We start from the raw sequence: 16,153 nt of genomic DNA on the forward strand, positions 1-16,153 counted from the left end.
ATTGCAAATGTTGTGATGGCTAAAATTGTTTTATACTCATTTATATATCCCATTACACAGTGGCTGGCATAAAGTTTGGGTATTAGGAAAGAAAATGATATATTGCAAGCATTCTTTTATAGGAAAAGAGCTAGGCTTTTTTAATATATTTCATCATCCATTTATATTCATGGAATACCTACTATATTTTGAGTATTGTGCAATTATTTATTTCACTAGAACTGGGCACAAAACTACCTCTAATGGAAAACAATGAGAATTCAGATGATTTTCTTATTATTCAACAATATTGAGTGCTTCATATCAGTGAAAATTTTCATCAAAAATCACCACAACATTATGGTAATTATCCTTTAATTTTTAAAAAATTAAATGTTTAAAAAGTAATGATCACACTCATTCATGAATGAGATCCAGTATGACTTTGAGGGCAAGCTGCCATTTGGCAGGTTAATCCCCTTTGCTTGGAAATGAAAAGAGAGAATGTAGCTGTGAGTGCTCTTCTCTTAGTTATATTTATTCCTGGATCTCTTTCTCTCCTCCACTCAGTCATACTGCAACATATTGCATACTGCTTTAACTTGGAACAAGTACCAACTTCAAAATATAATTTGGAGAACCTTAAAAATAGACTGAACATATCATGACAAATCAAACGATTTGAAATAACACTGTTGGCAAGGTGGCTTTAACTTAAAATGGAAAATGTTAACATTTTGCAAGAAGGTGAATTATTTTTCTTGGCAGATATGTTTTTAAGAACATTGAAAGGAAATACTGAATAAGAACAAAAGTTTCTAAAGTCAGTTCCCTTAAAGGAAATAAAAACATCAATGAGAAATGAGAACAAAACATATATTCTCTCCTATTTCACAAAAACAATTCTATCTGAAGAATAGATTCCTATCAATAAAGCAACAGAAATTCTTACTCAAGGGCCCAGGCTGTGAAATTATGTATTAATCTGATTTTTCCAGTTAGATGTGAACTGTCAGCTCCCAATTCAGGAAAACCAAACTTTCCTCATAGATTAGTTTGGAGGCCTTTCCAGACACCTCCATGTTACATTGCTGGAAGTGAACATATACCAGTCCCTGAAAATAGCAAGGCATTTGCTTCAGGAAAAAAAAAAAAATTTACCATAAAGTCTGGGCTCAGAATCTACAGTATGAATGCCTACAGGCATTAAATCCAATTACCTATATTCAATTCATGACCATTTCTTGTGCTGCTATTCACTCACATTTATTCATTCAATCAACAAATATTTGTTAAATGCCAGGCTCCTTGCACTAGTTGGTGAGCTTACAGACATATGTATTAAAGGTTAGTCATCAGTTTCTGGAAACTTAAATTGCAATGTAGCTGCCGTGGTGTGTGTGTCTGTGTCTGTGTGTGTGTGTGTGTATGTGTGTGTCTGTGTATCTGTGTCTGTATGTGTCTGTGTGTTTTTAAAGGAGCTATCCAGGAGTCAATACTTGGCAAATCCCAAATTTGAAAAGTTTAAGATGATAAATACTATATGCTGCAATGCCCTCATTCAGAAGATTTCTGTTTATAGGTTTTAAACCACAGATATTGCATTCTGAAATCACTTTAGAAAACTTCATGCGGGTAAAAATGTTAAAAGATTGAGGACTGTGTGATTATGGTAAAGTCACACAATCACATTTTTCTGAATTTTTATGGTAGAGTATAGTCTTAGAAATCATGATTTAAGAAAGACATGAAAAGGCAGAGTGCTAGAGCAACATTTTCATCTCGTTTTCATCTGCTCAGATATATGCATGCAGTCTCCAGCTTTCTCCATAAATTGATGAGCATGTGCCTGGAAGGCATAATCCTGATGGAGTTTATGCAGTTGCCTTTGATTACTTAAAACGACTCAATGTCATCAGTGGATGTTTTCCACAGAGTAAAACGAGGTGGTGGAAAGCAGAATGCAGGTATTGAACTGCTGCAAAAAGAGGGGAAACAGTGGAAACTCACCAATGTAATTCTTATGATGTGACTTGCATTTTTCATTAGCTCATTTATTTCCCCAAGTACTTGCAGTCTTTTACTTTCAAGGGCCATGGAATGAATCCTTAGAAACTATACTATTTTCTGAGGAAAGAAAAAATTAAGTCAGCCTGGTGCCTAAGTTTAAACTGACCATTTTAAGAAGTATTTCCTAAAGTTCTACTTAGTACAACTCTGGGTTTTCATTTTCAACAAAATTTCATTTTATTTTTAATGCCCCAGTGGTTCAGTTGGTAAAGAATCTGCCTGCAATGCAGGAGACCCGGGTTTGATCTCTGGGTTGGGAAGATCCCCTGAAGAAGGAAATGACAACCCACTCCAGTACTCTTGCCTGGAGAATGCCATGGACAGAGGAGCTGGGCAGGCTATAATCCATGGGATTATAAAGAGTCAGACACGACTGAGTGATAAACTCTCACTTTTCTGAAAATTTGTGCTAGGAGCTTGTAGTAGAGATTTCCTTTCTCTTTCCCCTACCTCTATGATTTTGTTTATAATCATAAATGGCAACTTTGTTCAGAATATGTTTTTTAATATAAATTTATTTTAATTGGAGGCTAATTACTTTACAATGTTGTATTGGTTTTGCCATACATCAACATGAATCTGCCACAGGTGTACATGTGTTCCCCATCCTGTACCCCCTCCCACCTCCCTCCCCGTACCATCCCTCTGGGTCATCCCAGTGCACCAGCCCCAAGCATCCTGTATCATGCATCGACCCTGGACTGGCGATTTGTTTCACATATGATATTATACATGTTTCAACGCCATTCTCCCAAATCATCACACCCTCGCCCTCTCCCACAGAGTCCAAAAGACTGTTCTATACATCTGTGTCTCTTTTGCCATCTTGCATACAAGGTTATCATTACCATCTTTCTAAATTCCATATATATATGCGTTAGTATACTGTGTTGGTGTTTTTCTTTCTGGCTTACTTCACTCTGTATAATAGGCTCCAGAAGATGTTTTTCTATTCAAGTGGGTTGAAGTGTGTCTGACAGCACAATACAGTTAAGATTTTTCATGAGGGTAGTCATGTTTAAAAATACACGGATAACTGAAAGAGAAATAAATAAACAAGGTCAAACATTCTGTGAGGCCATAAGGTTTCTGCCTTTGCCCTTGGCTATGATCAAAATACAGAATGATTCTCCAGGTCAATACAATCACCCATCAGTGATTTAAACAAAATCTGCACTGCTCCAAATAGATTTTTTTTTGAATTTTCACGACTAAAATAAGTGTGATTAAATGCTAGAAGCAGGAGAATTCTTATTAAAATAACTATATGGGCTCATAAGTTAGTCTGTCACAGCCCCATGGATTCTCACAGAAGACAAGGAATCCTTGATCAAGGACAATTAACTTTATTACTCACAGCAAAATCAGAGGTAAAAGTTTCAGCATAGCTGCTCTGGTTCGCTGAGCTCCAAAACCCACAAGGTAACCTAAAGGTCGGTGTGGAGCTTGGACATGCAGTGGGACATGTCAGCAGGGAGGAACCCCAAGCTCAGGGGACCTGCTGCTCTTGCATGCAGTTCTGCCCAGAAGGAAACCAAGTCTAGTTTAGGACTAAATGGTGCACCCCTGGGATGTGTTTCCCTACCTTCAGAATCAGCAGCTGCATATACAATCCTAAGAAGGAACGTAGGTAAAGGATGGTTTGGCACACTGTGCCAAGACATGGAAGATGTCAAGGGGACCATGGTGGACTGCCAGGCAACAGATCTGACAATAGATTTGCATGCACCTACAGCTGAAAAGTCCCATAGAGTAAAAATGAAAAACAATCTCAGAGAAAAAGAGGTCGGATTTGTGGTTATATGAGGTGGATGATGGAGGGAGGGGAAGTAGCAGAAGGTAATCAAAAAGTACCAACTTATCTAGTTATAAGATGAGTAGCACAGATGTAATTTATGCCATGGTAAGTATTATTAGCATTACTATATGTTATATATGAAAGTTGTTAATAAGTTAAATCCTAAGAGATCTCATCACAAGGAAAACTGTTTTCTATTTCTTTAATTTTGTATGTATACAAGTTGATGGATGTTCTCTAAACTCCCTACCATATGTAAAATAGATAGCCAGTGGGAATTTGCTCTATGACTCAGGGACCTCAACTGGGGCTCTGTAATAACCTAGAGGGGTGGGATGAGGTGGGAGGGAGGGTCAAGAGGTAGGGGACATATGTATAACTGTGGCTGATGTATGGCTGAAACAAACCCAACAATGCAAAGAAATTATCATTCAATTAAAAACAAATGAATTAAAAAATAAAAACAATTTCATGACTTACATAAGTCAAATCATGATGCCGCACACCTTAAATTTATACACTGCTATATGTCAATTTACATGTCAGTGAAATGGCTGTCTGAGGAGGCTTTACAAATAGCCAGGAAAAGAAGAGAAGCTAAAGGCAAAGTAAAAAAGGAAAGAATATACCCATTTGAATGCAGAGTTACAAAGAACGGCAAAGAGAGATAAGAAAGCCTTCCTAAGTGAACAATGCAAAGAAACAGAGGAAACAATAGAATGGGTAAGACTAGAGATATCTTCAAGAAAATTAAAGACATTAAGGGAACACTTCATGCAAAAATGGGCACAATAGAGAGGAGAAATGGTATGGACCAAACATACCATTAAGAAGATATTAAGAAGAGGTGGCAAGAATACACAGAAGAACTATACAAAAAAAGATCTTCATGACCCAGATAACCACAATGGTGTGATCACTCACCTAGAGCCAGACATCTTGGAGTGTGAAGTCAAGTGGGCCTTAGAAAGCATCACTAGGAACAAAGCTACTGGAGGTGATGGAATTCCAGCTGAGCTATGTCAAATCCTAAAAGATGATGTTGTGAAAGTGCTATCCTCAATATGCCAGAATTTGGAAAACTAGGCAGTGGCCACAGGACTGGAAAAGGTCTGTTTTCATTCAATCACAAAGAAGGACAATGCCAAAGAATGTTCAAACTACCGCACAATTGCACTCTTTTCACATACTAGCAAAGTAATGCTCAAAATTTTCCAAGTTAGGCTTCAACAGTACTTGAATGAAGAACTTCTAGATGTTGAAGCTGGATTTAGAAATGGCAGAGGAACAAGAAATCAAACTTCCAACATCTGCTGGATCATAGAAAAAGCAAGAAAATTCCAGAAAAACATCTACTTCTGCTTCACTGACTATGCTAAAGCCTTTGACTGTGTGGATCACAACAACCTGTGGAAAATTCTTCAAGACATGGAAATACCAGACCACCTGACCTGCCTCCTGAGAAACAGGCATGCAGGACAAGAAGAAATAGTTAGAATGGAACATGGAACATTGGACTGATTCAAAATTGTGAGAGGAGTATGTCAAGACTGTATACTGTCACTCTGCTTATTTAACTTATATCCAGAATACATCATGTGAAATGCAGGCTGGATGAAGCACAAGCTGGAATCAAGATTGCTGGGAGAAATATCAATAACCTCAGATATGCTAATGACACCACCCTTTTGGCAGAAAGTGAAGAGTAACTAAAGAGCCTCTTGATGGAGGTGAAAGAGGAGAGTGCAAAGGCTGCCTTAAAACTTAACATTCAAAAAATAAAGATCATGACATATGGTCCCATCACTTTGTGACAAACAGAAGGGGAAACAATGGAAATGTGACACACTTTATTTTGGGGGCCTCCAAAATGACTCCTGATGGTTTCTGCAGATGTGAAACTAAAAGACGTTTGCTCCTTGGAAGAAAAGCTATGATAAATCTAGAAAGTGTATTAAATAGAAGAGACATTCCTTTGTAAACAAAGGTCTGTATAGTCAAAGCTATGGTTTTTCCAATAGTTATGTATAGATGTGAGAGTTCGACCATAAAAAAGTCTGAACACCAAAGAAATGATGCTTCTGAACTGTGGTGTTGGAGAAGACTCTTGAGAGTCCCTTGGACTGGAATAAGATCAAACTAATCAATCCTAAAGGAAATCAGTCCTGAATATTCATTCATTGGAAGGACTGATGCCAAAGCTAAAGGTCCAATAATTTGGCCACTTGATGGGAAGAGCCAACTCATTAAAAAGACCCTGATGCTGGGAAAGATTGAAGGCAGGAGGAAAAGGGGACGGCAAAGGATGAGATGGTTGATGGTATCATCGACTCAATGGACATGAGTTTGAGCAAACTCTGGGAGAAGGTTAAGGACAGGGAAGCCTGGCATGCTGCAGTCCATGGGATCGCAGAGTCAGACATGACTGAGTGACTGAACAGCAATAACAGAATAACAAATATTTTAGATCTAGAAATCTAAAATATGTAATAATGCAATACCAAAAAAAAAATAGTTCAAGGAAAAACTTCCCAATTATAGTTTTATTTTGCCTTCTGAAGAAGCTGCACAAGGATAGAAGATTTTATTTGTTCCTTAGGTTAATTTAATCTTAGGGCAAAACATAGAACCTGGACTCTAATTGAGGGTTAAGATTTTTTTAACTATTTATTTATTGGTTGCACTGGGTCTTTGCTGCTGCTCAGGAGCTTTTCTCTAGTTGTGGCAAGCAGGGGCTACTCTGTTGCAGTGCTCAGACTTCTCACTGAGGTGGTCTTGTTGCAGAGCCCATGCTCTAGGATGCACGGGCTTCAGGAGTCGCAGCACACTGGCTCAGTAGTTGCTGCTTGTGGGCTCTAGATGGTGGGCTTAGTACTTGTTGTTCCTGGGCTTAGCTGCTCAGTGGCATGTGCAATCTTCCTGGACCAGGGATCAACCTGTGACCCCTGCATTGGCTGGCAGATTCCTGTCCATTGTGTTACCAGGAAGTCTAATGGGGTTAAGAAAAGTTCAATGTATTTTTTTGTCGAATGATTAAATAAATTATGTCTGCCATTTGTCCCATTCAATTAGGCACTTTGCTGATTTAACCAGTTGAATCTGGGGTACTTTCTGCTTGAATCACCATCCTTGGCTGTGATAAAATGTGACTTGCTGCTGTCAACTAATACTGAAGACATTCTGGTTTCTTCTTGGATGCCCTTGTTTCCAGACCCTTGCTTTAACTCTCACTTTTATCTCCCTCAGAGTTTTTAGATCACTACTTCATTTCTGTTCTCCAGTTGTGGATCCTTACTTACTGTTCTAACCAGCTCTGAACACTTGCCCATATTGTTTAAAAGAGTGAATTTCTTGGTCAAAGTCTACTTTCAAAATGTGATTTAGTTAGCTACTAGCTGTATGAACTCAGGCCTTGTAGTCTCACTTTGACTTGCATTTGTTAAAATGATAATAATAATATAATCCACCTCATGAAAATTAAATGAGGTAAACCATGTGCAAACAGTTCACAGAACAGGATAGATCCAGAGAGTTCAATTAGCAATAAAAAAACTTTATTTTTTTTTACATGCTAGCTTCCAAAATTAACTTTCCTGCACCCCTTCACCTCTTTCCTGGACAAAATGTGAGGTACACCCTTTAGATTTTTAACCACTTTCAGAAGTTAATGAACTAGCAGTTCTTATGTATTTTAAGATAATAAAATTTTAATATTTATTTTTAAATTATGAAACCATGATAACACACAGTTCAGTTCAGTTCAGTTCAGTCGCTCAGTCATGTCTGACTCTTTGCGACCCCATGAATCGCAGCACACCAGGCCTCCTTGTCTATCAACAACTCCCGGAGTTCACTCAGACTCACGTCCATCGAGTGAGTGATGCCATCCAGCCATCTCATCCTCTGTCATCCCCTTCTCCTCCTGCCCCCAATCCCTCCCAGCATCAGAGTCTTTTCCAATGAGTCAACTCTTCGCATGAGGTGGCCAAAGTACTGGAGCTTCAGCTTTAGCATCATTCCTTCCAAAGAAATCCCAGGGTTGATCTCCTTCAGAATGGACTGGTTGCATCTCCTTGCAGTCCAAGGGACTCTCAAGAGTCTTCTCCAACACCACAGTTCAAAAGCATCAATTCTTCGGCACTCAGCCTTCTTCGCAGTCCAACTCTCACATCCATACATGACCACTGGAAAAACCATAGCCTTGACTAGACAGACCTTAGTCAGCAAAGTAATGTCTCTGCTTTTGAATATGCTATCTAGGTTGGTCATAACTTTTCTTCCAAGGAGTAAGCATCTTTTAATTTCATGGCTGCAGTCACCATCTGCAGGGATTTTGGAGCCCAAAGAAATAAAGTCTGACACTGTTTTCACTGTTTCCCCATCTATTTCCCATGAAGTGATGGGACGGGATGCCATGATCTTCGTTTTCTGAATGTTGAGCTTTAAACCAACCTTTTCGCTCTCCTCTTTCACTTTCATCGACAGGCTTTTTAGCTCCTTTTCACTTTCTGCCATAAGGGTGGTGTCATCTGCATATCTGAGGTGATTGATATTTCTCCTGGCAATCTTGATTCCAGCTTGTGTTTCTTCCAGTCCAGCGTTTCTCATGATGTACTCTGCATAGAAGTTAAATAAGCAGGGTGACAATAGACAGCCTTGACGTACTCCTTTTCCTATTTGGAACCAGTCTGTTGTTCCATGTCCAATTCTAACTGTTGCTTCCTGGCCTGCATACAGATTTCTCAAAAGGCAGGTTAGGTGGTCTGGTATTCCCATCTCTTGAAGAATTTTCCACAGTTGATTGTGATCCACACAGTCAAAGGCTTTGGCATAGTCAATAAAGCAGAAATAGATGTTTTTCTGGAACTCTCTTGCTTTTTCCATGATCCAGTGGATGTTGGCAATTTGATCTCTGGTTCCTCTGCCTTTTCTAAAACCAGCTTGAACATCAGGGAGTTCACGGTTCACATATTGCTGAAGCCTGGCTTGGAGAATTTTGAGCATTACTTTACTAGCATGTGAGATGAGTGCAATTGTGCAGTAGTTTGAGCATTCTTTGGCATTGCCTTTCTTTGGAATTGGAATGATAACACACAGGAGACTTGGAAAAAACAGAACAAAGTTATATATAGTTCTACTATATATTATATTTATTTTTAAATAGATAAATTAAGATATTTAGAGTTTCAATATCAAACTCTCAAAAATTCGTAGAATGAATAGACAGAAAAGTAGAAAGATACAGGAGACCTGAAAAGCACTATAAACCAATTCAACATAATGAAGATTTATATAACTTTCACACAACAGCAGGGTACATATTCTATTCAAGTTCTCACAGACTATAAACCAGATGACACTGGAATATTCCCAGGGGCATAAAACAAGGTACAAACCTTTAGATCATGAAATTTTTGCACCTTCTTTTATGTCCCTGGATATGTTCTAATGTCTCCTAAAACTTTAATCTTAACCAATTAAAACTGCAATACTTCCCTAAATCAGGTACAACTAATGATTTCCAAATGCTGACAGTAGAGGTAGGACTTATCTTTTTTCGGTATTCTTCCCTGTGTTTTCTCCTCCTGCTCAAAGTTTCACCTTCTCCTCTTAACCTCTTATCATCTTCTGACTATCTAGACTGAAGAAGAAGAGGAGAAATAAGGATAAAATCAAGGTCTTACTTAACTATTGCTGTTGAAATCCAAGTACTAGTTATCTTTATTGGAGTATTTTTCTGACTTATTCAAAGATCACCCTTTAACCTTGCTGGAGTCCTCCGCCTAACCCATTCCTAGGCAACACGAACAAAAACTCCCTGGCAGAACCCACCAGATTCTTATCCAACTCCTGATGTACATTCCATAGAGCTCTTCCCTGCTCGCACCACCACTTTTGGAAGGATATACATTTGAAAACATATGCCTTCTAACTGGCAACTCCTCCCACCAAACCCCAGAATCTTAGTCATCAAAAATAAGGAAATACTCTTACATCTTATGGGGCTTCCCTAGTGGCTCAGAGGGTAAGGCGTCTGCCTGCAATGCAGGAAACCTGGGTTCGATCCCTAAAGACCCCTGGGGAAGGAAATAGCAACTCGCTCCAATACTCTTGCCTGGAAAATCCCATGGACAGAGAAGCCTGGTAGGCTACAGTCCATGGAGTCACAAAGAGACATGACTGAGAGACTTCACATTCACTCTTTTCATTTGCATCTTATGATAACCCTTATAAAGCTGTTTGGTTTTTTTGAAGGGAGAGGCAACTTTCTACAAAGCACATAACCTCACAACAAAATGATGGTGAAAAATGAAGACAAATGAAATAGCTAAATGTTAGTGTATCTATTGTCTTGCCTCACTAGTCATTCATTTGGAAAGCCTCAGAGTCATTTAAGAGTGTCAGATTCAGGACAAGTATTAAGAAGAAAGCAAGTACAGGAGATAATTGCAGTTCATGCAACAATATAAGTAGGGAAGCATCCACAATGTCAGAAGAAGGCACAACTTATATCTGGTGTCTCTTGCTCTATTCCCTAGTAATTTGGTTGTCAGAGTAAGATTCACCAAAATTAAGGTTTGTTTCACACATGACTATATTACCTGTGATGACAAAATAGACATTCTAGGGTATCTTTTGGAGAAGGCAATGGCAACCCACTCCAGTACTCTTGCCTGGAAAATCCCATGGGCAGAGGAATCTGGTAGGCTGCAGTCCTTGGGGTCGCGAAGAGTCGGACATGACTAAGCAACTTCACTTTCACTTTTCTCTTTCATGCATTGGAGAAGGAAATGGTTACCCGCTCCAGTGTTCTTGCCTGGAGAATCCCAGGGACGGGGGAGCCTGGTGGGCTGCCGTCTATGGGGTCGCACAGACTGAAGTAACTTAGCAGCAGCAGCAACAGGGTATCTTTATAGTTCTCTGAATTACTTTGAATAATTTGGTCAGCCTGTCTTGAAAGCTGTGCTATTTGCAGGCTTTTATCAAAGTACTATCAAATATATGTCTGTTCAAGAAAAGGAGACAAGGTCATGCTTCATGATGACAGTCATATTTATGATGCCTTCCCCTTTTCTGTTATAAAACAGCTGCTTGTTACTGAACATACTGAACGGAATCTGATTCCTATGAATTTCTAAAATATTAGAATGTATTGTTAATAATATTCTTATTAGAGAACTTTGATCACAGTAGTATTCATTCTTTCACTTAAATTTTGCTTCAAACGCTCTCTGTTGTAAATCCTTATTCTCTCCATCACATTGTCTTTAAATTTTCTTCTTGTATCTACCCATTTATTTTTGAATATCCAAAGCCTTTTCTATTTGGGCTTCTCAATGTCAATACTGTACATTTTTCCATAGAATGTCAATGAAGATTTTATATTCAAGAGGACAATGCGGAATACCTGGGTAAATATACACATCTATATAATTGAGAATAGAGGATAAATAAAATTGTTTTCCCTATTATCTTGTGTGACTGTGCTTTGTCAAGAAGAGTTTACATTTTAATAAAATAATGATATCTATCATTTGAATGGTGTTTTGTATATTTAAAGGCAGTTTTGAGTGCATTATCTCAGTAAGCAAAGCAGATTTCTATTGTGTTCTGTTAAGTCTATTAAGATCAAAATATTTAGAGTTAGTATTTTCCAAAGAAAATAACTCTAGTTTCCAGGATCCCTTCGCTTCTCTAGTTTCTAATAAAACCCTGTATAAAACAAACTAGCGCAATTCGGATTCCTTGATAACGTAAATATATATCCTTAGTGTTCTCTTCATATAAAAGCCTCATGATATTCTAACAAACAAATTCAAAGTAATAGTGGGTTTAATTTCCCCTGGAGCCACAGTCTTCTTCATTTTAGGCTTAAGCTGATTACTATTAGGCCCAAGGTACATGATAACTTCTGGACTTGCTGGTTAGAAAAAAAAATCTAATATACAGAAATTCTTGTACTTTATCTCACTGCAATATTATACAGCTAAGAAAAATATCAGCCACCAAATCCCTGAGTTTTCAGCAAATTAAGGCTTATGAAAATAATATAACACAGAACTACCAATAATATCAAAAGTTAACATTTATATCAACACATTCTTGACCACATGGCAAAGGTTTCTCAAACTCTAAATCTGAACTCAGAGTGAGAATCACAAATGACTCTGAATCAAGAAAAGATAAGGTTTTTAAAAAACCCTCACATCCGCACCAAGGCAAATTGTGGATAACATTTTTTTTTTCTCCATGGATATTCACATTTTTCAAGGAAAGAGCACGCTAACTTATTTTTTTGAAAATTATCCCTTCGAATATATTTGACTAGTAGTCCTCATATTTGAGTTGAAAAATACCTCAAACTCAGCCAGTGATATCTTTTCCTCTGTCTTAAAAATGATAGCAATACTAATGTCAAAAAACATAAATATATTTTAAGTTAATATTTTTAAAATAAGAACATGGGGCCATGGAAAACACTTGTCTATTGTAAATGTCATGAGCCATCTCAAATGTTTCCATCAATATTTATATAAAAGACCCTGCTAGCAGACAAGCTGTGGTATCAAAGGAATAAGAGAAAATGACAAAATATCCATTTAGGTGCAAGAAAATGGTATACAGTAAATTGCTTCTTCTGCAAAATGAGAAAAGACTGCCATTTTCTCAGTTGTAGTGGTATAACACCACAATTCAAGCTCCAAAATACCAGCAGTCTGTGGTACACACCAGGACCACTCATGAATTCATATTCAGTCCCTGGGTCTGGAAGATCTCATGGAGAAGGGAACAGCTAACCACTCCAGTTTTCTTGCCTGGAGAATTCCATGGACAGAGGAGTCTGGCAGGCTAAAGTCCATGGGATTGCAAAGAGTCGAACATGACTGAGTGACTAACGCCATTCAACTAACACCAAAAAGCAACTGAATACAATAATTTGGGATAGTTTTGTAGTTTTCATTATATCTTCTCACCATTTCTATTTTGCATAGTGTACATTATAGATGAAATATGTGTAACTTTATTTATCTTACTTGTCTATAAAGCATATAGATATGTGATATGTATGTGTTTCTTCTTAATCATTCTGATTGACCTTCTTTGCTCTATCTTACATATTAGTTATCTTGAAGGCTCTTCTCATCTCATTTTTCATGCATATTTTCACAGCAATATCAGCTACTCTATTTGTTAAAATTCCGAACTGAAGAAATGGGTGTGGATGAATACCTGAGTCTTTCCCTGAACATTCTTTCCTCCACTGAAGGAGGTTTTTGTTTTTTGTTTTTTGTTTTTGCCAACAACACCAGTGTATTTTGTAATATATTACAAGGAAGGGTAAGATTACAATCATAATTGTCTACTCTCACTCAGTTGGAAAGCATCAGGGAATGAGAGTTAGAGTACTTGAGATGACTGCCAAAGGATGTATGGTTTTTCAAAAGGCAGAGATGGAAGAAGCTATGTTCTACTTAAAGGGAAAATCCTGGAGAAGTGAATGCAGAAGGACACAGGGTAAATTCAAGGAACTTGAGAAGTACAGGCTGAATAGTGGGGGAAGTGTGCCACATTTATCTACATCTAAATCAACCCGGATACGGCTTTTGTGTTTATTAAACTCCTTTCATGAGAATTGGACTTAGGGAAGTTTGAGAAAACAGAAAGAATAACAAGAGGTAAACAAATATCTCTGTAATGCTTGGAGCAGTCATAGTCATATCTTTTTCCTGGTTCCCTAGGGTTTCCAAGAGGCAGCCAATAGTTGCTGCGATGTGTTGGGGGGGTGGGAGGGAGGCAAAAGCAGAGAAGAACAAATAAGGTTGACACAGCCCCTGGTGCAGGGCAGCTCCATAAAGAGATGCTAATATCTAAAGATATGCTAATAGTGAAGTTTAGCAGGGAAAAAAAAAACAGTGAAAAGAGTGAATAAGAGAAAAATACATTATGAAGATCAATTTTTTTCAGAAAGAATGCTAGGAAATAGAGCCATTAGTGACTGCTGGATCTGGAAAAACGAGAGGAATACAATACAATGTCAGTAATATTTTATATCATAGAAAATGCAAGGACAATGAGATGGAATCTTAATTCCAAAACAGAATTAAAAAAAAAAGTTTTCCTCCATTTTCCAAGTATGGAAATCTTTTTCATCTCAATATATGTTTTACTGTCTTTAAACTGACATACATTCTTTAGAGTGGCAGAAAAAAATTTTTTTAAAGATTTATAGAAAGCCAAGTAATATCATTCATTGTTACCACTTGATATCTCAAGAGTCCTGTATGTTGTAAAGTAAATGAAATCTGAAATTAACAAATTGATATTCTCTGGTTTATATTTGAAATACAACTATTAAATCTTTTGCTTCCCTTATAATGTGCATTATACTAATATATTATGGCTAATTCATTCTTGGTTTGTTCTTCATAAAAAATAATTTTTTATAACTTAGCTTTTAGAATACTGTACTAAACAAAAGAATACATGTATTTTTCATGATCAAAATTAAACTCCTTTATGATAACACAGTTTTATTAATGATGCACAGCAATTTGGCCAGGGTAATAAATAACAGAGGAATCTTGATTATATATCTGCATCTCACTGGTAAAATAAAATAGCACAGAGTACTAAGGAACAATTTGACTGACTTAAAATAACCTGAGGAATGACATTTCATTCCTCATATAAAATGGTGCCCAATAACCAATGGGTGGTTTTATGGTTTTCGTGGATGACATCATTGATTCTGACAAACATTTCTCATGTCTACTGTCTCTGGCCTCACAAATGAGGGAAATACTTATGTTTGAATAGCTTTTTTTTGGAAAGGACCTTTAGTATCCTTAAGTTCCCAAGGGTCTATGAAGGAAAATTTAATAACTTTCTCACTTCAGTTCTTAAAATTAAAGAATAAAAAGTAAACACTGAATTTTCTAACTAGTAATCATTTCAGTTCTAAATATACAGAGTCAAAACTGTATTTCAAAAGTTTCTACCTAATTTCTAAAATAGGTTCAGTCTGAGTAAGAATAGTGATTCGAATACAGTCAATCTATCCCTTTAGAAAATAATATTCATATCACAACAAGGGATCCTAAAAGAATTGACAGCCATCAATTTCAAGATTGAGACCTTGAAAGGAGATGGTGACATTTCTAGGTAGGTCCAAAAAACTGTGGAAAATTCTTAAACAGATGGAAATACAAGACCACCTTTCCTCCTTCCTGAGAAACCTGTATGCAGGTCAAGAAGCAACAGTTAGAGTCAGACATGGAATAAAGGACTGGTTCAAAATTAGGAAGAGAGTACACCAAGGCTCCAAGTACTGTCACCCTGTTATTCAACTTACATGCAGAATACATCATGTGAAATGCCAGGCTGGGTGGAACACAGGCTGAAATCAAGATTGCTGCAAGAAATATCAATAACTTCAGACATGCAGATGACAACACCCTTTTGGCAGAAAATGAAGAGTAATTAAAGAGCATTTTGATGAAAGTGAAACAGGAGAGTGAAAAAGCTGGCTTAAAATTCAACATTCAAAAAACTAAGATCATAGAATCTGGTCCCATCGCTTCATGGCAAATAGATGGGGAAACAATGGAAACAGTGACACACTTTATTTTCTTGGGCTTCAAAATCACTGTGGACGGTGACTGCAGTCATGGAATTAAAAGACACTTGCTCCTTGGAAGAAAAGCTATCACAAACCTAGACAACATATTAGAAAGCATAACAGCTGATTTTTCAATAGAAACTCTTCAGGCCAGAAAGGAATGGCTGGACATACCTAAAGTCATGAAAGAGAAAACCTACAACCCAGATTACTATACCCAGCGAGGATCTAATTCAAATTTCAAGGAGAAATCAAAAGCTTTACAGACAAGCAAAAGCTGAGACCAAACCAGCTCTTCAACAAATGCTAAAGGATCTTCTCTAGACAAGAAACACAGAAAAGGTTTATAAACTCGAACCCAAAACAACAAAGTACAATGGCAGTGGGAACATACTTACCAATAATTACCTTAAACGTAAATGGGTTGAATGCCCCAACCAAAAGACAAAGACTGGCTGAATGGACACAAAAACAAGACCCCTATATATGTTGTCTACAAGAGACCCACCTCAAAACAAGGGACACATACAGACTGAAAGTGAAGGGCTGGAAAAAGATACTTCATGCAAATGGAGACCAAAAGAAAGCAGGAGTAGCAATAATCATATCAGATAAAATAGACTTTGAAATAAAGGTCGTGAAAAGAGACAAAGAAGGACACTACATAATGACCAAAGGATCGATCC

At 37.4% G+C, this 16,153-nt stretch overlaps 1 protein-coding gene across 5 annotated transcripts in view; it reads right to left on the bottom strand.

The window, feature by feature from the left end:
* Positions 1-16,153, bottom strand: part of KCNJ3 (potassium inwardly rectifying channel subfamily J member 3) — a 225,165-nt gene that overhangs the window by 115,008 nt on the left and 94,004 nt on the right. Inside the window, exons 3-4 of one of the 5 annotated variants that reach the window (XM_070292231.1) lie at positions 2,964-3,085; positions 1,220-2,106 (exon numbers count right to left, since the gene is read on the bottom strand). The exons of the other annotated variants lie outside the window; for them this stretch is intronic. Coding sequence (XP_070148332.1) covers positions 3,003-3,085 — 83 coding nt within the window. The 3' untranslated portion in view covers positions 1,220-2,106; positions 2,964-3,002. Of the gene's footprint in view, positions 1-1,219; positions 2,107-2,963; positions 3,086-16,153 lie in introns of those variants that run through there. 5 annotated transcript variants of the gene reach the window in all.

This window comes from Ovis canadensis, chromosome 2 (assembly GCF_042477335.2).
Source record: "Ovis canadensis isolate MfBH-ARS-UI-01 breed Bighorn chromosome 2, ARS-UI_OviCan_v2, whole genome shotgun sequence".
Classification (NCBI taxonomy): Eukaryota; Metazoa; Chordata; class Mammalia; order Artiodactyla; family Bovidae; genus Ovis; species Ovis canadensis.